The 27,021-nt window shown below is 46.1% G+C and overlaps 4 protein-coding genes across 4 annotated transcripts in view; 1 reads left to right on the top strand and 3 right to left on the bottom strand.

Moving 5' to 3' along the window:
- si:ch211-106h11.3 (CCN family member 1) overlaps positions 1-5,285 on the top strand; it is a 6,178-nt gene extending 893 nt beyond the window's left edge. Inside the window, exons 2-5 of the mRNA XM_056752420.1 lie at positions 378-591; positions 1,250-1,654; positions 2,065-2,243; positions 2,833-5,285. Of these exons, the coding sequence (XP_056608398.1) occupies positions 378-591; positions 1,250-1,654; positions 2,065-2,243; positions 2,833-3,138 (1,104 nt within the window). The 3' untranslated portion in view covers positions 3,139-5,285. The remainder of the gene's footprint in view (positions 1-377; positions 592-1,249; positions 1,655-2,064; positions 2,244-2,832) is intronic.
- The window catches only part of LOC130425913 (zinc finger protein 91-like), a 235,520-nt gene that overhangs the window by 169,922 nt on the left and 38,577 nt on the right, over positions 1-27,021 (bottom strand). The gene's annotated exons all lie outside the window — the stretch shown is intronic.
- On the bottom strand, positions 5,423-8,951 carry ddx39ab (DEAD (Asp-Glu-Ala-Asp) box polypeptide 39Ab). Its single transcript, XM_056752406.1, has 9 exons — positions 8,850-8,951; positions 7,857-8,065; positions 7,641-7,768; positions 7,168-7,444; positions 6,958-7,076; positions 6,696-6,827; positions 6,251-6,505; positions 6,028-6,175; positions 5,423-5,928 (listed from the first exon to the last, which is right to left on the bottom strand). The coding sequence occupies exons 2-9, from the start codon at positions 8,062-8,064 to the stop codon at positions 5,912-5,914; spliced, it is 1,284 nt and encodes a 427-aa protein (XP_056608384.1). The 5' UTR covers position 8,065; positions 8,850-8,951; the 3' UTR covers positions 5,423-5,911.
- si:ch211-106h11.1 (volume-regulated anion channel subunit LRRC8D) lies at positions 9,252-15,063 on the bottom strand. The gene is made up of 5 exons (XM_056752359.1): positions 14,831-15,063; positions 13,686-14,540; positions 12,284-12,534; positions 11,482-11,859; positions 9,252-10,821 (listed from the first exon to the last, which is right to left on the bottom strand). Exons 2-5 carry the CDS (start codon positions 14,535-14,537, stop codon positions 9,717-9,719), a joined length of 2,586 nt encoding a protein of 861 aa, XP_056608337.1. The 5' UTR covers positions 14,538-14,540; positions 14,831-15,063; the 3' UTR covers positions 9,252-9,716.

The following is a 27,021-nucleotide window of genomic DNA, read 5'->3' as shown; positions in this document are numbered from 1 at the left end:
AGTTTCACCCTTCACAGATCATCTGAGAGCCCTGCTGCTCATAAATAGCCGAGCAACAGGATTAAAATAACCAGAGTGCAACAATCCAGCCTTATACCCCCCTCTATTACCCCCGCTCGCGCCAGAATCTGCCCCCATGCTCACAGAGTTATGCTTTGATCTCAACAGCGATGGACAACATGAATCAGTCTGAATGTCTAGGGGTTAAAGATCTCGGCTCCTGCGATTTAACATGCCGGGCGTGCTGGGCGTTCACATGCCAGAGAAACAGGTGCAGTGATGTCAGAAGTGAGCTGATAGACATCAGACAGGGAAACCTTCAATCTTCACTTAACATGATACCGTTCAATCACAATCTGTCTGTCTGATCTGTGCAGGTGAAAGCCGGGTGTCCCGGCGTGTGCGAGTGCCCGGCGGAGCGTCCCGTGTGCCCGCCGGGCGTGAGCGCCGTACCTGACGGCTGTGGCTGTTGTAAGGTGTGCGCCGCTCAGCTGAACGATGACTGTCACACGGGACGACCGTGCGACCATCACAAGGGTCTGGAGTGTAACTATGGAAACGACGTGGCCAGTCTCCACGGAATCTGCAGGGGTGAGTGACAGACTTGCTTTGCAGTTAAGAGTCTGTTTGAATAAAAGGAAATAGTTTATCACAAATTGTAGACGGTATAGTTTAGGGCAGGTTTGGGAAACCCCTGTCACAGGTTTCTCACATACAGAAGTTATTTTGTTTCTATATTAAGGAATTTTTTTGAGCTCTAAAGAGAGCTTTTTATTGGGTGGCTGGACACATCCAGTGACTGTGTGACTCTGAACGACCTTGTAAACAAGTCAAAATTCCAGCACCTAAACATAGAGCCTCTCTCTCATAAAAGCAAAGGATTGAGTGTCTCTCTTTCTCTTTAACCCGTGGCGTGTAGTTTGTGTCTTTAGACACGCCAGCACTATCGGTTTCCTCATCTCTGACGCTTCCGACCTGGAACCGTCTGGAACAGGAATTCTGTAAAAGAAACACAATCATTTTGTTCAAGTCAAACTTTGATTTTACATTTTAAAATGGTGTCAACAGCAAAATAACTTAAGACATTTGTGTTCAGTTAAGAAAATCACTTAACAAGTCTTTCAAGAACAATCCAAAAGAATTATGGATGATCTGACTCTTGTTAGCATAAAATTAGCCTGAATTAATAGTTGTATAATTTCTTATTTATACTATACGTATGACATCTCCCATGTCTTTTCTCTCACAGCCAAACATGAAGGGCGCTCATGTGAATATAACGGCCGGATGTATCAGAACGGTCAGAGCTTCCGCGCTGGTTGTAAACATCAGTGCATCTGTATCGACGGAGCCGTCGGCTGCGCACCTCTTTGCACCACTGATATTCCTGTCTCCACGCCCTCTTGCCCCGCCCCCCGTTTGGTCAAAGTGCCAGGCCAGTGCTGCCCCAGCGTAGACTGTCACAGCCAATCCTCCATCCTGCCGCCCGTCTTCAGACGTCCACAGCCACCTCCGTACCTGTTCCCAGACCTGCACACCTTTAAAAACCCTGGACCGAAGCCATACCCCTACAGACCCAAAAACTCACTGAGCAATGAACTGATGGAGGTGGACAAAAAGTGGGAAACACCACGCAGTCGAAAGCACCTGACAGGTGAGCGATACTGCCAGTTAAACCAGCACAAGACCTACTTACAATGAAAGAATTATTATGCCGTTGTCATATCCACATTTTTTAGAACATTTAGCAGTTACGTATCATGAATTCTCTTTTAAGGTTACTGCATAAACGTTTTGACAACTTTGAGAGAACCTTTAGTGAACACAAGCCAAAGTTCTGAGACCACTTTTGGTATTGGTTCAATTAACAATCGGTCCCAATGTGAACTGTGCCGGCATCTCCTCCACGTATTTCTGTGCGCGCTTGTGTTCAGAAGTCCATCAGAGGTTTTCCATTAGGTCCTTGTGCACCAGACCCACACACAGTTCATTCTGTGCGCCTCCCGTCTGCTGAATGGTGCCTGTGTACTGACCTTCCGTCTCTCTCTCTCTCTCTCTCGCTAGCATGGAAGCAAGCTGGGCGGCAATGCATCGTCCAGACGACAAGCTGGACACCTTGTTCTCGAAGCTGTGGGATGGGGGTGTCCTCTCGGGTCACCAATGACAACACTCAGTGCAAACTGGTGAAGGAATCCCGACTCTGCAACGTTCGGCCCTGCAGCTCTGTCGCTGTCCCTGTGAAGGTGAAGCCGTCTCTCTCACTCTCTCAAGTCATGAATCACCTGCAGCATAACGTAAGACTGAACAAAGTGAAGTCGCAATAGTCCATGAATCTGAAAAACACTGTTTTGATGTGGAGAAGATATGACGGACCACCGTGTTCAACCGCTAGTGTTTCACAGCCACCCAACAGAATTAGACTCAATGTCTCCATTTCTAGTTTTGCTATAATTAGCGCTAACACTGTTAAAAACAGACCAAAAGCTTTTACCCATGAGCACCTATTAAAATCTACTTGTAGCTCCAAAGCCACTGCAGCTCTACACCGATGGTTGGGTCACACGAACACTATGGACAAACCCGATACTTGCTGGGTTGTTCCAAATCCTGGTTAGGTTAAATATGGACATTTTCACGGTTCATTGAAACCAACGGATGCATATTTTACCCAACCATGGATTGAAACAACCCAACCTTTCTTGTAATATTGACTTACCGCAGCAAATGATGTAGGACTGTGTAGTTTCACTGTAGTCGTTCTTGTCCGTGGTATGACTACATCTATTATGAATGCAATCATGTTTAACCCTGTGTCTACCCTGTGTTTTACAGAAAGGCAGAAAATGCTCCCGTACCCAAAAGTCTCCGGAACCTCTCCGTCTACATCACGCCGGCTGCCGGAGCGCTCAGCTGTATCAGCTCAACTACTGCGGCATGTGCGTGGACGGCCGATGCTGCTCGCCTCGCCGCACCAGGACAGCCCCTGTGCTCTTCACCTGTCCCTCCGGCGAGCGCTTCGAGAGGGCCGTCATGTTCGTTCAGTCCTGCAAATGCAACGACGAATGCGGCCACCTGAACGACGCGGCCCTGCCTCCCCAGCGCTGGCTCTACGGCGACACGCATAAGTTCATCGATTAGCACCTGGTTTCTGGAAGCCCCCGCCCTGCCCCGTCCCAGCAGATCCCCAATAGAGTAGCGTTTCTAACTGTAACCGAGTAGACGCTAGACCAGGGCCTTCAACTGGAATCCACATGGAGAAGGGGCCCTTTTGGTTTCCAAATCCTTTGCCCAGGAGTGGATCGGAGCTTTAGAATAGACGCCCTTCCTGATGGACATCGCCGAAGGTTGTTGAACCCGGGTCGTGAATATATAGGAATGAATTTTATGATTGGCTAGCCCTCACCATGAGCAGGGATGCATTCTGGGGCATCTGCACAGGTGGACACGTGTAAACTTGTGCTGGTCGTCATGTGGACATTAAGCATGTTCTTTGTCATTACTCATCATTGGAGGAACATAAGAGGAGCAGAAACACTCGGGACTAACATCCGGCAAAATACAGAGGTAAATTGACAAGTCTCTGGACGTAATCCAGGGTTTACCATGGAGATATTGATTTGGCTCCGTTACTCTCCCTTGAGTCCCAAACATGATGTCTTGACTGGATTTGTACTGTGGGACATCAATTTACTGAGGGACATTGGCCAAGCGCCACAGCACCCTGGCGTCAACACGCCAACTCCCCAACACCGAGCTAATTACAAATCGTGTGCAGGAAGGGAACTCAGTGACCCTCTGGCTGGCAATAAAAATATGTTAAAAACACCAGCATCTGATGTAAACATGTAATTTGAAAGTAATGGGTGGAACGTTCTCTCAAACGCTGCTCTGTAATCTGCAATGTGATGCTCGTGTCTCGGGCGAATGGTGTTTTACGACCCGTCTCTATTTCTGCCTGCTGGCACTAGTACATGAGATGATGGGGGTGACGTCATCTGAGTCGGAACGAGGGTTTGATCAGACATTGAAAGCCACGTTGACTTGGGGTTAAGGTCAAAAACTGATTTTGTTCCAAGATACAAATAAACATTTCTAAAAAAAGGTAGATCCATTTTGTACACAATCAGGTCACACAATAATGCCAGACTTGGAGTCATGCCAAAGGAGTCAATCCTCTAGTTCAGACCCCTCTAGCGTCAAACTATATGTGACCCTGGATCACAAAACCAGTTTTAGGTACCACGGGAACATTTTTAGTGAAAGGACAAAAATAAATTGAATGGGTCAAATTGATCGAATTTTCTTTTATGCCAAAAATCATTAGTATATTAAGGAATGTATCTTCCATGAAAGTATATTCCGTGAAGATTTTGTGTAAATTTCCTGCCTTAAATATATAAAATCTTTCTTATTGCGAGTGGATGGCCTGCTAAAACGCCTCTGATTAACACCTTCAAAGGCAATTTGCTTTTAAACTGTTGTAATTAATCCAGATATTGTCTTATCCTAACAACCCATACATCCATAGAAAGCTTAATTATTCAGCTTTCAGACGATGTAAAAATCTCAATTTCGAGAAATTTACCCATAAAACAGTTTTGTTGTCCAAGGTCCCATATACAAATGTTGGTTTGTTGTAATCCATAGTTGGCTCAATTATACACAAACCCAAGTGATGGATAAACTAACTCAAGAAAATTCAAGATTCTTGTTGTTCGTGCTCAAATTCTAAACACACACATACAAAGGGATGTAACAATATTACCGATATCGTGTTATCTCAATTGCAAAATCGTCTCAATATTATCTCGGCCACATGATTGTGTGAAACAAAGTTAAAATGAAAGAACAGATGATACCTTTGGCACAGTCCATCTGATGAGGTTATATTTAATAAAAAGGAATTTTAGGTCATCTGACCCATCTCATACTGTAACTCATACATCTGAGCAATTAGGATTAGAAAAGGGGATGCTTATGGCACGTTTCAAAGTCAACATTGTCATTTTGCAACAATACTATACCGTTGACTTCACACAAGGTATTATCGTAGTGAGATTTAGATATTACCACATCCTTACACATACACCTAATGAAGGACTTCAGGATTATGAACGCATGACAGATTGCTGTATGTAATTAAAGGTGTGAATTATGTATACAGAAAATGACATCATTAGCAAAGCTACAAAAGTTATTTCCAGATTAAAGTGATCATTCTATCACTGCTGAAGAAAACCACTCAACACCGATGAAATAAACTCATGTCAATCTGCCTGCAGGTGTTTTTTTATACCTCTGACCATAGTCGTGTGTTTCTGAAATATTTACAAACCATCTTCACTGCATTTGTACATAGTTACAAAATACAACTTTTGTCGCTCGAATCCAACTGAAAATAAGTTACTTAATATTTTAGAAGTTGCTTTAAAATGTGCTTTATTAAGACTTGCTTCACTCTTAAATTCAAGGGGCAGAAAATCCCAAAAGGCAGAGGAAGACAAAGCTCTGTCACTCACGGTGCATCCTTTTCAAAGGACACCCAACAGGTAACGCATTGGTATACAAAGCTTGACCAATTCAGATAAACAACGAGTCAAACCATCACAGACCTCCTAAATTTGACAAATCAATGAAGTAGTTTCAACAAAATCATTTTAATGATGCAGTACAGCATTGATCCTATCGTTACAACACTTGAGTAGATCGAAAACACATGACCAAGTCAAGTTGTAGTATAAAAAGATTTAATTTCATTAAAACCCAAAACATAAGTCAGAACAAAAATCACAGACATGATCATCGGCCAATCCAGAGACAAGTGAAAAACAAGCGTGGGTTTGAGGTAAAAGGGTTTTAAAATAAGAGGCCGTGACCCAACAGCTGGTGCTTCACTGGAGCTTCAGGATCTTCATCTGGACTGTTCGACTGCACGAGAGAGAAGAGCAGAGAGAAACGTCACACATCTACACAACACGCATGGATCACAGCAGACCACCACACAAGCAGAGATTCGGAGAGACTTACTGTACGTAGAAATATCAATTTCCTCTGGTAACTCTGCAACGTTGACCTCAAATCGATCCTGCACATCATTCAAGATTTTGGCATCTGCCTCATCAGAAACAAAGGTGACGGCTAAACCTTTTGTGCCAAATCGACCTGCACGAGCCACCTGAAATAAGATGAGACCGTTACAAATCCACAGTCCTCAGGGGACGAGCAGTGCTTCAAGACTGAGTGTCTGTACCCTGTGAAGATATGTGTCTGAATCCTCAGGCATGTCGTAGTTGAAGACGATGTTGACCCTCTCGATGTCCATTCCTCGACCGAACAGGTTTGTAGCCACTAGAATCCGCCTCTGGAAGTCTTTGAACTGCTGATACCGTGACAACCTCTCCTCCTGCGCCATTCCTCGGTGGATGGCGATGGCGGGAAAATTCTGCTCCACCAGTAACTGTGAGAGCGCCACGCAACGCTGCACGGACTTCACGAATATCACCACCTGCAGGACGACAAGCATTACAACACCACTGTACTCAAGACAGTTAACGTACGGAACACACCCGAGGGAAACTACTGAACACAAGACAATATAGGATGAGACTCAAGCTGTGGCTTCAGAGCTATGAAAGTACACAACGCTACAGGTCATCAAAGTTACTTCTCTCCCGACAGAAGTAGCAGTCGCTCACCTGGTTGAACTCCAGGACGTCGAGCAGGTCGAAGAGCTTGCGGTTCTTCTCGCTGTCCTTCAGTTTGCAGTAGTACTGCTGGAGACCGTGAAGGGTCAGTTTCGTCTCATCGTCCACAAACACCTCCATTGGCTGGGAAAACAAACAACATTCACACAATGTGACTCATCACTTATGAACACTAGCCGCAAATACACACAATAATAGCCTACAGAGAAGTGAACGCAGTCGACATCAGGTTAGAAAAGAAAGCTTCGCTCACATCCTGCATGAACTTGCGGCAGACGGGTCGAATCTCTTTACTGAGGGTGGCGCTGAACATCATACACTGTTTCTCGTGGGGCGTCATTCTGAAGATATCCTGAACGTCACGTCTCATATCTGACAAACACAAAGGATTTTAAGGATGATGTTGGTCTCGTTCATTTCAAAAGCTGTAGAGATTCAACTCGAATCGTGACCACACACTCACCCAGATGTTCTAACATCTTGTCACACTCATCCAGAACGAAGTGCTTGACGTTCTTCAGATTGAGGGTCTTGTTTCGGACCAGAGCGAGAATTCGCCCAGGTGTGCCAACCACGATGTGAGGGCAGCTCTTCTTCAGAACGTCCTCGTCCTTCTTTATAGACATGCCACCGAAGAAAACTGCCACCTTCACCGTGGGCATGTACTTGGAGAAACGCTCATACTCCTTACAAATCTGAAATGCCAGTTCACGAGTGTGACACATGACCAGCACAGACACCTGAACAACAAACCACACGTTTAGATTAGTGTCGCCTCAAAGTCAAGAATATTTACAGTCAATGTCAAATAATTTTGTTTGTTCAATCCTCATAGCATCACAGGTTTAATTGTAACAAGTGATCAATAATTTCATTGAAGACTTGAAGTTTCTGCTGCATATGAATACAGATTTCATTGACAATTGAAGAACAGACCTGTCCATCCAAAGGCTCGATCTGCTGTAGGGTAGCAAGCACAAACACGGCTGTCTTTCCCATACCAGACTTAGCCTGACACAGGATGTCCATGCCAAGGATCGCCTGCGGGATGCACTCGTGCTGCACTGAAAACCAAGACACAATTTAATATACACTCGCAATATCGAGAAACTCTAAAATGTAAAGGGACATTAGAAAAACACTCGGCCTTACCCTCAGAAGGATGCTCAAAACCACAGTCCACGATAGCCCTCAGTAACTCAGGTTTGAGCAGAAAGTCTCTGAAGCCGGAGCTGTGGATGGAGACGTATGAGCCCTTCACGTCCTTCTTGCCCACCGGGGCTTCGCTCTCCGGGGCTCCCTGAGGCTCCTCTTCCTCCTCATAATCCAACAGCTCGTTGTCAACGTCATTCTCGGCCATGCTGGAGTCAGAACATCAGACACATTAACACCTCAACAGCTGAGAGTCAGTCGAAACAAATACTTCCTGTTAACCGGGAAGAACTTAGGTTTTGAGGTCACAGATCAGCAATGAAACCTGTTTAACCTTCTGCAAACCAGTATTGTGAAACAAATTTACTCTTGTTACTATACAAATTCTACGATATAGTGCTAATGACTCACTAAAAGAATTCGTGATATTACCACGATACAATACCGCGCACTCCCCCTCCCTCCCCACCGGCCTATGTGTATAATATGCATTCATTCAAACTCGTTAGTAGTCTTAAATGAATAATTGAATTAAGTTACACAACTGGTTTACACTTCTTTCTGCTAAGATTGTCACTTTTTGTTACGTAGTAACAGTAAAACTCGTCATGTTGTAGAACTAACGTTACACTGAACACCATCGTAAACGCGCGCGGACAATAGAGCGGCTCGCTCGAACCGGCGGGTAAATCACGGTAACCGAGAAAACTATACAAAAAAACCTCCACACCAAGTTGAGGTTTACAACATTCAACTGCAACATTCCCACAAAACGTTAACGTAAAAAACAAACGAACCCGCACGCTGTTGTTAGCACGCGCCGCTAACATGCTAACAACGACACAAAACAACTAACGTATTCCTTCTGAAAGAAGAAAAGCTGAAAAATTGCAGTTATATGAAAATAAAGCACATAACGCTTTACTAAATAATGAACAATGAAAGAAAACAGGAAGAACTCGATAAACACACAAGTTGATAATTCCTCTTTACCTTCAGGTTACGGTGACTTCAGTTGTTACAACACGAGCGCTGCTAGCTACATCCAACCGCACGCGCCAGGCCGCGGTTTATACTTCCGTCCGGAAGTCCCGCCCATAGAATAACGCGCACGCTCATTGGTCTTCGTTCACGCCAATTCTAAACGAATCACAAGATGCAGCGACGTGATTGGATATTAGATCTGCTTTTGTGAGAATCGCGTTTAACCTTTCATTGGACGGATGAGCGAGAGGCGGGACTTTCGTAATTTCACAACACAAATTAAAATGAAAGCGAGACGCGAGAGATTTTAAAGAAACACATTTTAAAACAGGACGTTATGTAAACAATGAACTTGAAATAATGTTCTATGTACGTTTTTATTTGTATTAATTGTTTTATTTGTAGTAGAGCTATTCTTTATGAGAAGTTTTTTGTTCACAAAACACAAGAGCTCTACATTAACATTTACTACAAAAGTTTTGTCAAAACATTTTTTGTCAAAGGGAACAACAATAAATTATTAAAAATGTAATGCGAATGTATGCTTGCAGGAATAGAGTTATAGTTGTATGTTTTATACATTTTTAAGATTCTTCCACCATGTTTAATAGTGATGTCATTCTCTTTATCTGCATCCAGGGCCCATGTGTGCTTTTTATTTTTTATTCTAACCAAACTTTTGACTAGTAATGGACACAGAATCTCCCCTCTCATTATTTGCTGAAACTTCATAAAAATTTCAAATTTTGCTACAATTCAACGGTTTCTTTTGTTAGCAGTATGATCAACACACTGCGTGTCTATGGATGTTAAAGATCTTTATTTTAGAAAGATTAGTTCAGTTCTATTAACGAGAAACAGATTCAATCTTAGGTTTTATATTCGAGACTCCAGCGCTGAGTGGAAGCTCCACTGTGCTGTGGAAAACGCAGGAAAGCAGTCAGAATCGGGTCTGGATGGAGATTCTGAGGAAGGACTGGACAGGATGTCTTTGATCTGTCGAGGTAATGTGTGCATCAGCCAGTTTTCCACTAACAAACCTCCTCCACGAAGCCCAACACAACCCCCCAGCGCCACGGGCAGCTCCTCCAGACAGTTTCCCCGTACGTCCAGTCGAGAGAGCAGACGCAGACCGTCCAAACCAGGACCCAAGGAGACCAGCGAGTTATTAGACACGTTCAAGTTGCGCAGTTCCACGCAGCAGGCAAACAGCTCCTCTGGTAGATGTTCCAGCCTGTTCCCCATCAGATCAAGTTCGGCGAGGAGTTTCAGAGCTCTCACCTCCGCCGGCAGCCCCTCCAGAAGGTTTCCAGCCAGCAGGAGGCGTCGCAGCCGATGCAGCGTGAAGAGAGCCGACGGAAGATTCTGCAGCTGGTTGTGAGACAAATCCAGGAGCTCCAGCGAGCGCAAAACTCCAACACTGACGGGCAGTGCCAACACGTGATTGTGTGCCAACCGCAGACACGACAGATGCCGCAGGTGTTGCAGTCCCAGCAGCTCCTCCAGTGTGCGCAGTGCGTTGTGTTGCAGGTCCAAACTGCGCAGACCCGTCAGCGCCAGCAGTGCAGATGGCAGCCGTTCCAGCTGGCAGCCCTGTAACTGAACTTCAGCGAGTCCGGTCACACGTCTCAGTCCGGTCAACACCAACAGTCTGGTGCCCTCGTTGTGTATCTCCAGTCTCATCAAACTGCCCGACACCTCGCTCAGCTCCCCGGGGATTTTCTGCAGCGACCCACGCAGCACCAGGACACGCAGGTGACGCAGCTGTCTCAGGCTGCAGAGGGGCCAGCCGCGTCCCATCCCGCCGTCGCTGCTCATCCTGCCGGTGAGGTGAAGCTCCTGCAGGCCTCGGAGCGAGTACATCCACAGCGGGATGTCAGCGGGTTGGGCGAAGGTGAGATGCAGCGTCTCCAGGTGTTCCTGCAGGTGTCGCAGTGCTCCGGGCTCCACTGATGCTGAGCAGTGATACAGATGCATCTCTCTGATGAAAGAAGAATCATCAGTTACGGTCGAAGTATAATCTGAATGAAATGAGGATGTTTGTGTGGATTTTTCGTTGTGGCCACAAAAATCTTTTCTGATACCGCTGCTGACATGTGTTTAAAACAATATGCACCGATCTTTGAATTAAAATCATCATATTATACATTTTACACAAGAATTGTATTTTATTTGATGAACAATACCATTTTAATTTCTTGAAAAATTAATTCACAATTGAAGACTACCACTTGTGAATTCATGTACAACTTTGTGTCTCTTTTAAAATACGGGGTCATTAAGGGTCACTTCACTGAAAAATTTGAGTTCTTTTATCAAACAAAGACATCAAAAATGTATTTGAAATGCGCCGAATAACGAAGAAAATTCAGCCAGACCACGTGAACGCCTTCAATACGGTTTAAATCGTGTCATCTCAGTGTCAGACCCCAGAAATCTGCTTGAAAAAATGACATTTCTGCAAATTCAACGGAATCAGATTTTTTTTATTGTGTATATTTTTCGTCACCCCCAATGTTTTCTAATAAAATCTGCTCTAATTGATGGATTGAGTTGCTTAAAAAAGTACATTCGTCTGAAGTCTCAGTAGCATCTGAAATGTGTGTAAATGTTTCTCTGTCTTCTCAATGTCACGTCATACCTGAGTGCAGTCATGTTGGATATCAGCGATGTGAGTTTGGCGTCTGTGATCAGCTCTAGCTTCAGCACCTGAAGCTGGTTGAGGGTGAAGAGAGCGGGTGGAAGATGTGGAAGAGCCACCAGCTGAAGAAGAGAACGACCCTCAGGGTCACATGTCATCATTGACCTCAGACGTTCAGACCCCCAGCGACGCTCCAGGCTTTCCTCCAGCAGTCGAGTCTCGCTGACCGGTGACAGAAACACAGACAGACGCTGAGACAGAAGAGGATCGTACTGATCGGCCATGTGTAACAGAAAGGCCAAATCATTTTGAAGATCCGGCACATCTAACATAGATCCTGTCTCACGCTGCTTCTGGAAGGAATACTGCGTCAAAGACCTGAGAAATCCAGAAATAATGGTTTCAATCAAGCTTTCTTTTTCATAGCACAGAAGATTTAAAGAGTTCTCAGAGTTGCTCTTAAAACTGCTCAGGAAAAATATATTAAATAATTACATGTGTAATTGTTTAAACACGCAAAGAATATGAAGGTGTAAAATGAAAGATTGTAGAAGTCAAATAATCTGGATTTGAGTAACTTCGATGAGAAATGTTTGAGCTCATGTTGAGGTCTTCAATAATATTGACTTTAGATTGCAGACTTGACAAATCTGAGCTCAGTTTGACACATTGTTGACATCTCATCCACATTTTCATCCACATAAACTAATCATGAGACTAAAGCACACATTTCCATTTAATCTCACTGATGTCTGAGAGAAATAACTGTGAAAGTATACAATGATATAACGAAACATCGTACTTGTGACAGATCCAGATGAGCGTGTAGACGGCGATGATGCCGAACAGGACGAGCAGTGAGATGTACGTCTGCATGAGTTTGCGCAGGATGGAGGAGAGCGAGTGACTGCACTGGTACGTGTTGTATCCGGTCAACGTGTGTGTCTGCGGTCTGCAGACGTGACTGAAAGTGATGGAGTTCAGCAGCGGAGTCACGTAACTCACGATCACAATGAACTTCAGCACTTTAAACACCGTCTGAGCCGTGTACACCTGCGCAAACAACAACCACATCTCAGTCATAAAGATCATGAAATATTCATGCTGCTGCAGGTGGTCTAAATGGTTGGTAGTGCGTTGCTATATGGTTGCTAGGGTGTTATGGGTCATTATTGAGCTGTTGCTCTATTCTCAAAATGTTGGGTTGCAATATTGACATATGAACAAACCTAACTGTTGGGTTATAAGTGAACCTGTGACGGGTGGAAACATCCCAGCATTTCTCAGAGTTTCTAAATGGTTAGTGGAACGTTGCTAGATGGTTCCTAAAGGGGTTCTCGCAGTGTTTCTTGTTGCCATGTCATTGCTATGTGGTTTCTAATGTGTTTTTTTTAGTTGTTATCTTTACGCTTTATATTTGCTTAGGTGGTCTGGTTGGTTGCCAGTGCGTTGTTATGTTGTTGCTATGGTGGTTGTCATGGCATTGTCAAGTCTTTTTAAAGTTATTAGGCCATGACTTTACTATGAGCCTGTGGCGTAACAGTTGCTATGGTGTTCTTGAGGGTTGCTAAGCGAAAGAGGCTATTGCTTGTCAGTGTGCTGTTATGCAGTTGCTAGGGTGGGTGTCAGGGCAAGTCCTTTTTTAGGTTATTAGGCCATTGCTTTACTAGAAGCCTGTAGCTTTACAGTTGCTAGGGTGTTCTGGGTGGTTTCTAAGCAAAGAAGCTATTTTTAACAGCTGCTAATGTGCTGCTAGGTGGTTGTTAGGGCTAGTATATTATTTAAGGTTGTTGGGCCATTGCTTTACTATAAGCCTGTAGCTTTACAGTTGCTAGGGTGTTCTGTGTGGTTTCTAAGCGAAGAAGATATTTTTAACAGCTGCTAATGTGCTCTGGTTGGTTGTCAGTATGTTGTTATGCAGTTGTTAGGGTGGTTGTTAGGGCTAGTATATTATTTAAGGTTGTTGGGCCATTGCTTTACTATAAGCCTGTAGCTTTACAGTTGCTAAGGTGTTCTTCGTGGTTGCTAAGGGAGAGATGCTATTGCTTTGCAGCTGCTAATGTGCTTTGGTGGGTTTCCAATGTGTTGTCATGCAGTTGCCAGGGGGTTCTGATTGGTTTCAGGGATATTATAATGCAGTTGCTACTGTGGTATTTGACAGCGTGTTGATCAGTATTTAACTGAGTGAAATGAATTAGCATCACCTTATAGATAACATCCGAGCTCTCGCAATGTGCACGGAACCTGCGGACTCTCTCGAACAGCGCTCGCGCCTGCTCACGATCACTGCGATCTAACGGTGCCGGTGTCCGAGAACCTTCCAGAGGAACCTGTGATGTCTGTGGGGGCGTCACACGCTCCACCGGTGACAGACCAGAGAGTATGGAGCAGCGAGAGCCGGCAGACGGGCATGGGGACGGTTGAGTAGATCCGCTATCAGCCGCCACCAGCAGGGGGCTGTCAGTCCCAGAGTCCACGCTTAACCTGCGCGTTTTAGAGGAACATGCTGCCTGACCCTTGGGTCGCACCGTCTGTTCCGTCTCTGAGAAGCGGGCCGTGTCCAGTCTGGCCGTGTGGGACAGAGCCCGGGTCGTCCAGGGCGATTCGCAGCATTTGGCGAGGAGAGACAGAAAGTGCTCGATTCGTGCAGACGTCAAAGGAAAATGAAACCAGAAGCAGCCGCTGACCAGCAGAATCAACGTGTGCAGCAGCGTCACGTACGGCAGAAAGCGCGAGTACCACGGTAAAGCCTCGTGATAGCACACGTGACTGATGTAGACGTACTGCTGGAAGTCCAAGTTGGTGCGTCGACCCCTCGCCGGACTGGTGAAGAGCGGGTCAGACTCGGGCTCTGTGGAGGAGCTGAAGTTTCCGGAGGAGGAACTCATGGGAACACACACAACACCGTCACGGGACAGCAGCAGAGTCCCCGCGAGGACGGACACCATCAGCATCAGCACCAGCAGATGATCCATGAACACCTCCCACCAGGGCTTTAACAGCTTATAACTGCCCTGACGCTCACCCATCGACCACAGCTCAGAGAGAGAGAACATCACCTGACATGACAGAGAGAGAGAGAGAGAGAGAGAGAGAGAGTTTACTAATGTCTCTACAAACACAAATCAAATGCAACGAAACTCGTTTCAACATATGATGTTTTTGTTTTTAATAAAGGAAGTTATGTTTTGTACTAGTGCAGTCCATTTCTACATTCACTTTTAGAATAAACTTTGAGAAAACAAACATTAAGCTCTGAAATGTTTATAAAACACAAATATTGTTAAAGATTAAAGTCATAGAATCTATTACACCATTCAAATCAAAGATATGTTAAAAAAGTACTTACCCTGATGTGACTGTCCACGGTTGTACAACTCCAGAGTGTTCAGTCCAGTGCAGACCGGATTCTCCAACAATACCCCTCAAACTTCACTAACTTTGCCCCTGTTTTCAGAGAGAGAGAGAGACACACACTTGCACAGCTTTGAGATCACCATGGCGACCTGCACACAATAGCTGCATTCACATCACGTAATTCAACACAGAAATTAATTTGATTTAAATAAACAGATTGCTACAATTTAGAAATTCCTTTTATAAATACTTAATAATATTACTTTTACCATTTCCCTACATTTAAAATGATAATTTCATAAAACCATTCAACTATTAAAACTATTAAAAAATGTTTGGAACAAAAATCATAACGTCTTTTGGAGCTTCTCAGAGTTGGCATGTTATTTGGTTTGTAGCTCTGCTCATTCATGTGTTTATGGTCCAGAATTACTTTTCGTTTAATCGTTTAATAATGACCAGAAATCTTTTGTTTCTAAAAACAATTAGGCTATATATTCTAATTCATACACAGGCGCTGCTCAAACAACACATTTTAGACATGTAGGAATAAGTCTTGGTATCAAAGTGTTTTTAGAAATCATAAAATTATAGAGATAAATGTGCGAGTATGAGTAATGTAGTTGAACAGCAGGTGTCAGTAACAGCTTCCTTCACATCGATAAAAACTCCACCGCACTGGCTTCTTCAAACACAGAACTAAACACAAATCTGATTTAGTCTGGTTTCTCTATGATTTGCAAAAGACTAAGACTGTAAAAAAGGATTTGTTGTTTCAACTTAAAAAAAACTAAGTTACCCAGCTGTCTAAAAAACGTTATATAAATAATTTAACGATAGTTTGACATAAAAATGTTAGTTATTACGTGAATTTGATGTCAAATTGTTACATTAACTAATTTTTTAAGTTTAATTAACGAAAACATTTAGGCAGCCATGTAACTTAATTTTTTAAGTTAAAGTAACAAATGATATCTGCTGAAACCCTGTGGCCTAAATATTGACTTATAGAGATCACCCCAAAAATGAAAAGGTTCTGTCCCCGTTCGCTCTTACACATGTGTTTGTTAATCTGTATGTGACTTTTCTACAGTGAAACACAAAAGAAGATATTTTGAGGATGTTTTGTGTTCATACAGTTAAAGTCGATGGGGTTCAGTGTTGTTTGATTATCGACATTCTTCAAAATATCTTCTTTAGAAGAAAGAAACTCATACAGGATGACATGAGGATGAATAAATGTTTAGAGAATTCTTATTTTTTGGTGAACAATCCCTTAACATGCAGTGATATTTACCCTCAATTTAGCTTACAACACATTCTATTCAATCTCATAAACCGCCTCAAATTGAAGTTTTCACATACAGAAAAATGCTGTTAGTATCTGTAGAGATGATAATATGAGAATAAATGTTTGATAGTGTGCAGGAAACCCCCCTGAATTCATAAAGTAACACCTTTAGTTCTCATGTGATGGGGATTTACAGCGAACCCACACATCATCAGATTATTTCAGATACAGTAACAACAACAACTGCTGAAATCAAATGACGAATCATCTTTATCTTTTGTTCATGACATCACTTTAAGAGCTAAACATTTTCAGATTTTCACACTCAGATGTTTTTCTCAGCAGAAATAAAAGAGAATGAACCAAGAGTGTAATTGTTTACACACATGAAGAGTGTGGAGGTGTGAATGAATGTAGATTGTTGAGGTCAAATAATCTGGATTTGAGTAAATGTGATGAGAAATGTTTGAGTTGAAATTGAGATCTTCAATTATATTAACTTTTGGTTGCACACAAATCTGAGCTAAGTTTGACACTTTGTCGAGACGAGCAAAAGTTTCCATTATCATAATGTCAATGATGTCCCAGGTAAATAATTCTGATTTTTCTTTCTTGCGTGTTAACCTAACCATGTGTCATATTATAAGAGAAAATTCTGTTGGGACATTTCAAGATAGCCGGTAACCGAACTATGGCGATACCCATTGACTTCTATTAAGTAAACAAAAACACAGAACATAACCAGACAACCAAATACAATGTAATTGGACGTTACTGTATAAAGCTAATACATCCGGTATATAAACATATGTAAGAAACATAGTCATCAAAGCCACAGCACAAACACAATAAACAATATTCAATGCTCACATACTTGTCTCATTTTTAACCACAGCTTTAAGTTCAGCTAAACCGTGCAAAAGCAGGACTTTGTCTTATATTTATTGCTAGGCTGTTCCAGCTAAAAGCAGCTCGGACAGAAAAACCTGAACGACCAGAGTCAGTACCTCTATACTTCACTTCACAGGTGTTTTTCTTACATTTACATCACGTTGAGGGACAAATTCATTCATAGAAAAGGCTGCAAGTTTATTAACAATTTTCCACATCAAACACGAGGATGAATAAATGATAGATTTTTCATTTTTGGGTAAATTTTTCTTTAATGACCTCAATTAACCTGAACCCGAACAGACACACACCTGATGCACACAAATCAATTATTTGTAACAAGCACGTTGACACAATTTCAAAGATTAAAGTGTGCGTGTACCTTCTTTTCTCAGATACATCAGTGTGTGCGTGTGTGCGCCCATCATCTCCTTCATGGACGTGTGGTTTCACACCTCTGGTTCTTCTCTACAGGGTGGAGTGTGAGAGTTTACAGAGCTTCACGCCCTCCAGATTCATTCCTCTCTGCTATTAATAGTGCAGCGTTATGATACTGCAGAAGTGCATGTGAGCAGATCCATGTCAATGTCTCTCTAAAGTTCACGTGACGCTCGCGAGAAAATCGTTGCAAATAAGAAAACATTCACATTTGAACAATTTGGCAGACGCTTTTATCAAAAGTGACTTACAGCACACAGTCTATAGACCAGGAGTCGGGAACCTTTTTAACCAAAGAGCCATTTTTCTAGCTTTGGTTAATTCCTTTTTTCCAAAACAGCCATTGCAGAAACTACTATTATACAGTATATGAATTTGAGTTTGGTTCCAAAATGAGATAATTCAGTTTTAAAAATGTTAAAAATGTATTTATTATTGTGGTTTAAATCAAAACAAACCAAATGCAGTTTGATTGATGGTAATTGGAATGCACAATAAAAAACTTTTTTTCTCATTTTGGAACCAAAGTCTTCATATATATTTCAATGACTTGAACACTAATATCTCGTGTCCACAGATTCACTTGTGGTCCCTGCAGGGATCAATTGTTCTTTTCCTTCGATAAGTTGACATGTCCACAGACAACTCAAAACCAGTGAAACCCATACATGAGGCTCCAAAAAAAGATTTCCATGACTTATAAACAACTTGAGGTTTACACTAGGCCTCCATTCGATTATCCTTCAATATATCTTACATATAACAACTTTTAAAAGTGTATGTTTCTGTAGTACTAATACTCACAAAATACTGCATATGTGTCTTCTACCTTTGCATCAGGTATGTTCGACCTCTTGAAATGCTGCAGACGGATCGGCGGAAGTCTGACATCACAGTACCGTGAGAACGTTTCGAGAACACACTGAGCTCTGCTCTCGCGACACTGTGATGTCACACGCCGACCGGTCTGCGCAACACCTCATGAAAGCTAACAGAACTAGCGTCTTGCTAACTGCTTTGTTGTTCGGTTCGTACGTGGTCAAGGCACTTATATACCGGCAGAACAGCCCCTCAGTCAAGCCTGACAGCCGTATGCATGGACTTCATATGCGAGAAGAACTGCACACAAATATGTGATAATCCACAGCTAGCCGTGCGTTAAAGGGTTTTAAAGTTAAAAACACTGTATTTCCACATACTGTGCTTGTTTGCATCTCCTCTGTGCCCCGCCTCTCGTACAAGGCTCATCACCTGAAAGCTAGGTGTGCTATGATTGGCCAGTGTGGTGAGGAAGGCGTGACGAGAGCCGTGAGGCGGGGCCGGTGGCCTGAGTGAAAGATGGAATCAGCTTAGCGCACACCGGTCCCGCATATCTCACGGCTCGTGGCTACTTCCGTTTATTTGTTTGTTTATTTTATTAATACTTTAAACGAATGTTGCCGGTTCCCGCCTTCATCCTTCCTTTTATTGAACCTTTATTACAGCCAGTTAACCAGTGCGTAGTGATGACGGAAATGTAACGCCTCTTACCATATTTGGAACATCAGGTTCCTCTTCAATTGTACTGGCAGGTAGGTAAAATCAGACCACCAACTGACGTAGATTTGTGGGGGTGTGGTTACAAGAGGCGTTTCAGGCAGGTCTAGATGAGCATTCGCTTTTAGATAGAATGACTCTTTTGTTCTCACACTTTTATTTTTGCAATTTTACATGTCTAATACATGCATGGGCAACTTATAACAAACTGAAGACACAGAAAACACATCCATCCATCCATTTTCTACCGCTTATCCGAACTACCTCGGGTCACGGGGAGCCTGCGCCTATCTCAGGAGTCATCGGGCATCAAGGCAGGATACACCCTGGATGGAGTGCCAACCCATCACAGGGCACACACACTCACTCATTCACTCACGCACTCACACCCTACGGACAATTTTTCCAGAGATGCCAATCAACCTACCATGCATGTCTTTGGACCAGGGGTGGAAACCGGAGTACCGGAAACCCCCGAGGCACGGGGAGAACATGCAAACTCCACACACACAAGTCGGAAGCGGGAATCGAACCCCCAACCCTGGAGGTGTGAGGCGAACGTGCTAACCACTAAGCCACCGTGCCCCCCAGAAAACACATATTCGCGCTAAATGACTCCTTTAATGTGTCACGGTGTGACAAATGGTATATGGAACTTATTCCCGTTGAAGCCGTGTTTCCGCTGGGACACTTTGAGTGTAACACCGGTCCCAGGCCTGTGTGTGCGTCTGTTGCCATGACAACCCCAAATGACCGATTGGAAACAGGTGTGGGGAATTTACCTTGGGGGTTTGAGTGAGGTCCTGTCAGCACTTGAGAGAGTATAAAAAGCAAGAGAAAGAGACTGTCGGGGTGGTTCTCTCCCGTGAGAAGTCGTTTTATCGAGTGGTTGCAGTTATTGGAGTGCGGGTGAATGAAGAGGAGAGTGTGGACTTGATGAGGGACTCGAGGGCAACAGAGGGAAAGTGAAATATCCTGTTTGCATTGGAGAGGAGCTAGGTAGTCGAGAACTGAGTCTCGTAATTGCATGTATTCGACACTGAATTGGATGTGGTTTGGAGTGTGTGGATCACGATCATAAATGTCACCGAGTGGATTGTACTGATTCATTGCCGACCTCCTGTCTCTTTCTCCATCATAAATGGTGATGTGAACTCTGCCTGTGTTTGTGAAGAAAAACATCCCGAAATACCCTTTGCAGCATTGATGAACGCGGCCCCCTCGGACAGAGACCCAAGGGTGAGTGCGGGCTTTAAATTGCACGTCGTGAAGTGAGATTGCAGTGCCTAAGATTGACGTTTCCCCCACCTTATATGCTAGAAGTGGAATTGCTGTGTGTGTGGAAAATACATTCCCTTTGCTGTGCACTCTCCCTGTGCTACGCTGGTCTACTGTCAATAGTGAGAGTTCTGTGTCATTGCTCTGTTCTAACTGAGTGGATGTTGAGGAATTATCATCTGGACTCTGAATTAACCCCTCTGTTTGAGTGAATAAGAGACGAGATGCCTTGTTGAATTGTTCGTGGTCTGTCTCCGTAGAAGTCCCATTCATCCCGCTGACGTTGAGTCTGCTGTATTCCTGCAACGCAGCCGTATTGTGAGAAGTGCTCACTCCCTTCTATGCACATGAACTGTATACCTTGTGTGAAGCACCCTTTCTGTCTGCTCCAGTAGAGGTCCCGTTCAGCCCATCGACTTTGAGCCTGCTGCAACCTGGGAGCCCACCTGTGTGGGGAGAAGTGACTGTCCCTCTGCTGTGAACGTAAAGCCGGTCCGTTCTGTCTGGAATATCCACTTCATCTAGGCCAGAAGAGGTCTTGCTCAGCCTGTCGACTTGAGTCTAGGGAATTCCCGCAATTCATCTGTATCGTGAGAAGTGTTCGTCCCCTTCCAACTCATGTGAACCGTATGCTTACTTGAAGTATCCCTTCTGTCTGTTTTAGTAGGAGCCCTGTGCAACCGGTTGACTTCGAGTCTACTGTATCCTTATAGTCACCTGTGCTGAGAGAAGTGGCTGTCCTTCTGTTACGAACGGGGTTGGTACACTTTGTCTGGAGTATTCCTCTGTTCCAGTTTCTGTGCCTGTGGAGAGAGGGAGGTTGAAATTATTCGCTTACCCTGTAAAGATTCCCTCGCCACCCCATCATCAGAGTGTGAATCTGCTGTATACGTACCTGACTGACGGCCATCTGCTCCGGATCTCGTACCTGTGAAGGAAGGGAGGTTGGAAATATTTACTTATCAGAGAGACTTACCGGGCCGTTCGCCTGTTTACTGCATCTCCACCTGGGAAAGACCTACCTGACAATTTACCTGTCCACCGCCCCATTCACTACAGGGCCCGCACTGAGGAAGAGAGCGGGAGAGACCCTGGTTGTTGTACTGTTCACCTTCGATTCCTGAGGGCAAGAAGGAAGAAGATTTTAGACTAGGATTTTCAAATTGCTTTTACTTCTAAATAAAACTTGTTGAAATTTTATTCTGTCTCCGATTTCTCCCTCTGATACGCTCCTCGAGGTGGTCCTGGTTCAGGGGTGGGCGTAGTCCGGCTTGACCCATCCCGACCTGTGACAGACTTTTGGCGTAGTCGGCAGGGTCTGCCTCGAGTTGAGCGACCAGAGGTGAGATGGCAGAAGAGGGAGAGCCCGGGGTGCGGCAACCGGTCATGCCGATCTTCATGGGGGCTCCGTGGGCTCCGAAGTATGGAGGCCCGGGATCTGAGATGAGTTGTCGATGTGGAAGACCCAGGTAGAGTACCTGGCAGGGCTTCAAGGTTTGAGCGCCCCACAGAAGGTCCAGTTTGTTCTAAACTCCTTGGATGGAGAAGCGAGAAGAGAAGTTCAGGCGGCTCCGGAAGCAACCCGAGCAACTGTCCAGGCCATTTTTGACTTCCTCACGGGACAATATGGAGACGCCACCCCGGTAGCTGTTCTGAGAACGAAATTCTTTAATTCTCGGCAAGGCCCTCGCCAATCTGTTCGGGCATTTACCCTACAGCTGCGGGAGCAGTTTTCTAGACTTACGGGGAGACAGGATCATGGCCTGGGGGGCGAAGAGGCTCTGCTCCGAGATCAGTTTTTACTGGGGTTACGGGAGGGTCCTGTGCGCCAGAGTCTGCGGGTGCAATTTCGACGAACACCGAATCTGACTTTTGAAGAGCTTCGACGAGAAGCGCTGGCCCTTGAGCATGATCATGCGGAGAATGTAGATCCCCCCAGCTGTCTAGCCACGAACGTTGGGGGCACCCCTTCGACTACTGTGGCACCCGACTGGAAGCAGGCCCTACGGGAAGAACTGAAGAGAGATGTGCGGGAACAAATGTCTGACCTGTCCAAATCTTTTATGGAGGAGCTCCGTCGAGAACGCCCCCAGTTGTCCTCTTTACCGCGGGAGCGGACTTACTCTGATGGGAATCGTCCCCCCGACCGCCGTCCATCCCGACCTTCGGGCTCTCGATTCCAGTGGGATGAACACGGGCGTCCCATCTGTAACGGCTGTGGAGAGCCGGGGCATTACTTTCGTCAGTGTCCTGCTCGACGTGCATCGCAAGGGGGTTTTTAGAGTTTCCGGCCACTGTGGGTCAAGTGGTCGGGACCCCCTCATCAGACCCCTTCCTACCTACATCTTTTAGGAGCCGCTTGGTGGGCTGTTGCCCGGTGGTGGTGGTTCAGGTTAATGACCAGGAAGTGCAGTGCCTTTTGGATACAGGCTCCCAAGTGACCCTATTCACCGAAAGCTTGGCCCATGAGTTGTTTGGCACCGAAAGTCGACCACCTGCGGAAGCCCCCTGGTTGACGCTACGTGGGGCAAATGGCCTCGACATCCCGTACGTAGGATATCTTGTGACCGATCTGAAGATTCACGGGGTGGTAGTGTCTCAGAAAGGAGTGGTGGTCGTACGAGACACATGCCTGGGGTCTCATCGTGCCCTGATTGGGATGAACGTCATTGCAGACTGTTGGGAGGATTTGTTTCGGAGTAGACCGGCTCGGGCAGTTACAACATCGGCCGGCCAGGAGTGGGACCGCATCAGGGCTGACTGCCGCCGGGTATGTCTTGCCGAACGACAGGGGGATAGGGAAAGCACGGGAAGAGTGGCCTGCCGTTACGCCTTATCCATTCCAGCTCAGAGTGAGGCTGTGGTCTGGGCCAGGTTGCCCCCTCGACTTTATAGTCCGGAAGAATGGGTCATGGTGGAACCTCACGAAGATGGTCCCAAGGTGGAAGTCGCTCGAGGATTGGCGACTGTTCGGGGGGGCCGGGTCTCAGTGCGGGTCAGGAACATGAACCCCTTTCCTGTGCATTTGTATCATCACCAACGGTTGGCCCGAGTGACCTCAGTGAGACCCCAGCAGGTTCGTGAACAGGGTGAAGTTAATTTCAATCGAGTGAGCCCGACAGTGGTCGAGGTGGCCCTGGCACGAGCTGGTCCGGAGGCGGGAGAGACAGGAAGAGGAATGCCTGCCCACCTGACGGGGGAGTCTTTACGGGGTGAAGGACTAGGTGAAGAGCAATTGGGACAACTCCAAGAGTTCTTGAGGAAGTGGCAACACTTGTTTTCCACTCATGACGAGGACTACGGTCGCACAGATGTGGTAAGACATCAAATCCCAACTGGGGACGCTGCACCCAGCCGAGAGCGTTATCGACCCGTGCCCCCGACCTTATACTCAGAGGTCCGCACCCTTTTACGAGGGATGCTCGACAGGGGGATTATTAGAGAGAGCAGTAGCCCTTGGGCCGCCCCGATAGTGCTGGTTCGAAAGAAAACAGGTTCCTGGAGGTTTTGTGTGGATTACCGAAGGCTGAATCAAGTAACCAAAAGAGATGCTTTCCCGTTGCCTCGAGTTGAAGACTCTCTTACGAGCCTCACACAAGCCACCTGGTATTCCACTCTTGACTTGGCCAGCGGTTATTGGCAGGTGCAGATGGATGAGCATGACAGGGAGAAGACAGCGTTCACTACCCCCTTCGGCCTATATGAATGGGACCGGATGCCGTTCGGCCTTTGCAACGCCCCCGCCACATTCCAACGGCTGATGCAGCGTTGTCTAGGCAACCAACTGATGGATACCACCCTTGTCTACTTAGACGACGTTATCGTCTACTCTCCAGATTTCAAGTCCCATCTTGAGCACCTAGAGCAAGTCTTCCGCTCTTTAGAGCGATATGGGTTGAAGCTCCAGCCAGACAAGTGCCAGCTTTTCCGAAAGGAAGTCAGATTCCTGGGGCATGTGGTGAGCGCGGCAGGGATTTCAGTTGATCCGGAGAAGGTGGTGGCAGTACAGGAATGGGCTGCGCCCAAGACGGTGCGCCAGGTCCGTTCGTTCCTGGGCTTCGTGGGCTACTATAGACGATTCATTAAGGATTTCTCTAAAATTGCTAAACCGATCAACCAGTTGCTGGGAGGTACGGGAAGAGTGCGGGGGCGAGGGTCCCCTTCGATCCAATGGGATCCAGCTTGTGAAGCCGCCTTCCAGAAGCTCAAGCAGGAACTACTACAGGCCCCGATTCTAGCCTATGCCGACTTCACACAACCCTTCACTTTGTACACCGACGCTAGCCATCTGGGCTTGGGGGCCGTTTTGGCACAGAAGCAGCAGGGAGAGGAAAAGGTAATTGCTTATGCAAGCCGAAGTCTACATCCAACGGAGAAGAATGACGCTAACTACAGTTCTTTCAAGCTTGAGTTGCTGGCAGTGAAATGGGCGTTGTGTGAAAAATTCAAGGATTATTTATGGGGAGCCAAGGTACGGGTCGTTACGGACAATAATCCATTGGTACATTTGCAGACTGCTAAACTGGGGGCGGTGGAACAACGCTGGGCGGCACAACTGGCCAATTTTGACTATCAGATCCAGTACCGGCCAGGAAGAGAACATACTAATGCCGATGTACTATCTAGGCTACCCGGTGAAGGATCGGCAGGTCAGGGACCGGTACCAGAAGCGGGATTCGACGAGGGATTGATGGTGGGAGTAGTAGAGGCACCGGGGCAAATGCCGGAGGAACCCCCCCCTTGTTGGGGGTGGGACCCGCAGCGATGGAGGTTGTGGCAGGGCGAAGATGGAGATGTAGCGTTGGTTCGAACGTGGCTAGAACAGAAGGCCTGGCCTGAGGGTGCGGCTCGCCGGGCCCAGACTCGGATTGTACGGGGCCTGCTGGGACAGAAGGAGAGACTCTATTTGAAGGAAGGTGTGCTGTGTAGGGCCATTCAGGACCCAGGTCGGGGCGAAGAGGTCTGTCAGATCGTGGTCCCTGAAGGGCGTTGTCAGGCGTTACTGGAGGCATATCACTCCAGGATGGGACACCAAGGGCAAGAGAGGACATTGGCACTGGTGAGACGACATTTCTACTGGCCTGGGATGGAAGGTACCACGAGGACTTACCTTCAGAGGTGCCCCCGCTGCACGTTGTTTAAGACCAAGAAGGAGGCACGGGCACCGCTGGTCCCGATTCAGGCCAAGGCACCGCTGCATATGGTGGCCATGGATTATCTGACTTTGGGACGGCCAATGGATCGGATCCAGAACATCCTCGTGGTAACCGACTTGTTTACCAAGTACGCTTGGGCCATCCCAACTGTGGACCAAACCGCCGTCACTACTGCCTACGCCCTCTGGAGGTATGTGATCCAACCATTCGGATGCCCGGAAATCTTCCACTCAGACCAAGGAACCAATTTTGAGTCTAGGGTGATCCATGAGCTGTGCCAACTGTACGGATGCAAGAAGACCCACACGACTCCCTACCACCCCCAAGGGAACGGGGGGTGTGAAAGGTTTAATCAGACCCTATTGAGTTTATTAGGAACCTTGGAGAAGGAACAGCAAGGCCATTGGGTCGACAGGCTCCCGGCGATGGTGCAGGCTTACAATAACAGTGTGCACAGTACCACCGGTTACGCTCCTACTTACCTGATGTTCGGCAGACATGTGAGACTTCCAATGGATATGCTTCTGGGAACCACTGCAGGAGAAGAGGGAGGTAGCTTGACAGATTGGGTGCAGGGACACCACCAACGCCTCCAGTCGGCGTACGAACGAGTCTCTGACCAGATTAATCGAGCAGCGTTAAAGAATAAGAGGTTGTATGACCGGACGGCTCGAGAGGCACCGCTACTGCCAGGGGAGAGGGTGCTGGTGCGGGACAATCGCCGACAAGGGAAGGGAAAGTTGAGTGACCGGTGGGAGGCTCAGCCGTTTGTCGTCCAGCGACAGCCACACCCAGACCAACCTGTATATGCATTGCGACCAGAAGGAAAGGCAGGCCCCGAACGGGTGTTACACCGTAATTTGATTCGCCCTTGTCCAAACTATCCAAAATGTGTTGTAGAGAATCCACCGGTCGAGACGTCCGAGATGCCCCTGCTGGTAGGATGGGCGGTGATTCCCAGAGGCCTAGGCCTAGGACCACGACCTGAAGCACCTGTTTCCCCACCTCGTCGGTCCCAGCGAGAGAATCGAGGTCAGCCTCCAGCTAGGTATGGAGACTGGGTGTCTGGAGACCGTTCTCGGGACTAGAACGGTTTGGCGGGGGGGTATGTCACGGTGTGACAAATGGTATATGGAACTTATTCCCGTTGAAGCCGTGTTTCCGCTGGGACACTTTGAGTGTAACACCGGTCCCAGGCCTGTGTGTGCGTCTGTTGCCATGACAACCCCAAATGACCGATTGGAAACAGGTGTGGGGAATTTACCTTGGGGGTTTGAGTGAGGTCCTGTCAGCACTTGAGAGAGTATAGAAAGCAAGAGAAAGAGACTGTCGGGGTGGTTCTCTCCCGTGAGAAGTCGTTTTATCGAGTGGTTGCAGTTATTGGAGTGCGGGTGAATGAAGAGGAGAGTGTGGACTTGATGAGGGACTCGAGGGCAACAGAGGGAAAGTGAAATATCCTGTTTGCATTGGAGAGGAGCTAGGTAGTCGAGAACTGAGTCTCGTAATTGCATGTATTCGACACTGAATTGGATGTGGTTTGGAGTGTGTGGATCACGATCATAAATGTCACCGAGTGGATTGTACTGATTCATT

This window comes from Triplophysa dalaica, chromosome 7 (assembly GCF_015846415.1).
Source record: "Triplophysa dalaica isolate WHDGS20190420 chromosome 7, ASM1584641v1, whole genome shotgun sequence".
NCBI lineage: Eukaryota > Metazoa > Chordata > Actinopteri > Cypriniformes > Nemacheilidae > Triplophysa > Triplophysa dalaica.
This window is presented reverse-complemented; position numbering and strand designations above follow the sequence as displayed.

What these genes read in the sequence shown, in the direction of transcription:
- si:ch211-106h11.1 (XM_056752359.1), bottom strand. Translation starts at nt 14,537, where the DNA reads ATGTTCTCTCTCTCTGAGCTGTGGTCGATGGGTGAGCGTCAGGGCAGT. An exon ending in CTCATCTGGATCTGTCACAA is followed by an intron (nt 11,860 to 12,283) that starts GTACGATGTTTC and finishes TGGATTTCTCAG; the next exon opens with GTCTTTGACGCAGTATTCCT. An exon ending in TCCAACATGACTGCACTCAG is followed by an intron (nt 10,822 to 11,481) that starts GTATGACGTGAC and finishes TTCTTTCATCAG; the next exon opens with AGAGATGCATCTGTATCACT.
- ddx39ab (XM_056752406.1), bottom strand. Translation starts at nt 8,064, where the DNA reads ATGGCCGAGAATGACGTTGACAACGAGCTGTTGGATTATGAGGAGGAA. An exon ending in GCCGCAAGTTCATGCAGGAT is followed by an intron (nt 6,828 to 6,957) that starts GTGAGCGAAGCT and finishes TTGTTTTCCCAG; the next exon opens with CCAATGGAGGTGTTTGTGGA. An exon ending in ACGTCCTGGAGTTCAACCAG is followed by an intron (nt 6,506 to 6,695) that starts GTGAGCGACTGC and finishes GTCGTCCTGCAG; the next exon opens with GTGGTGATATTCGTGAAGTC.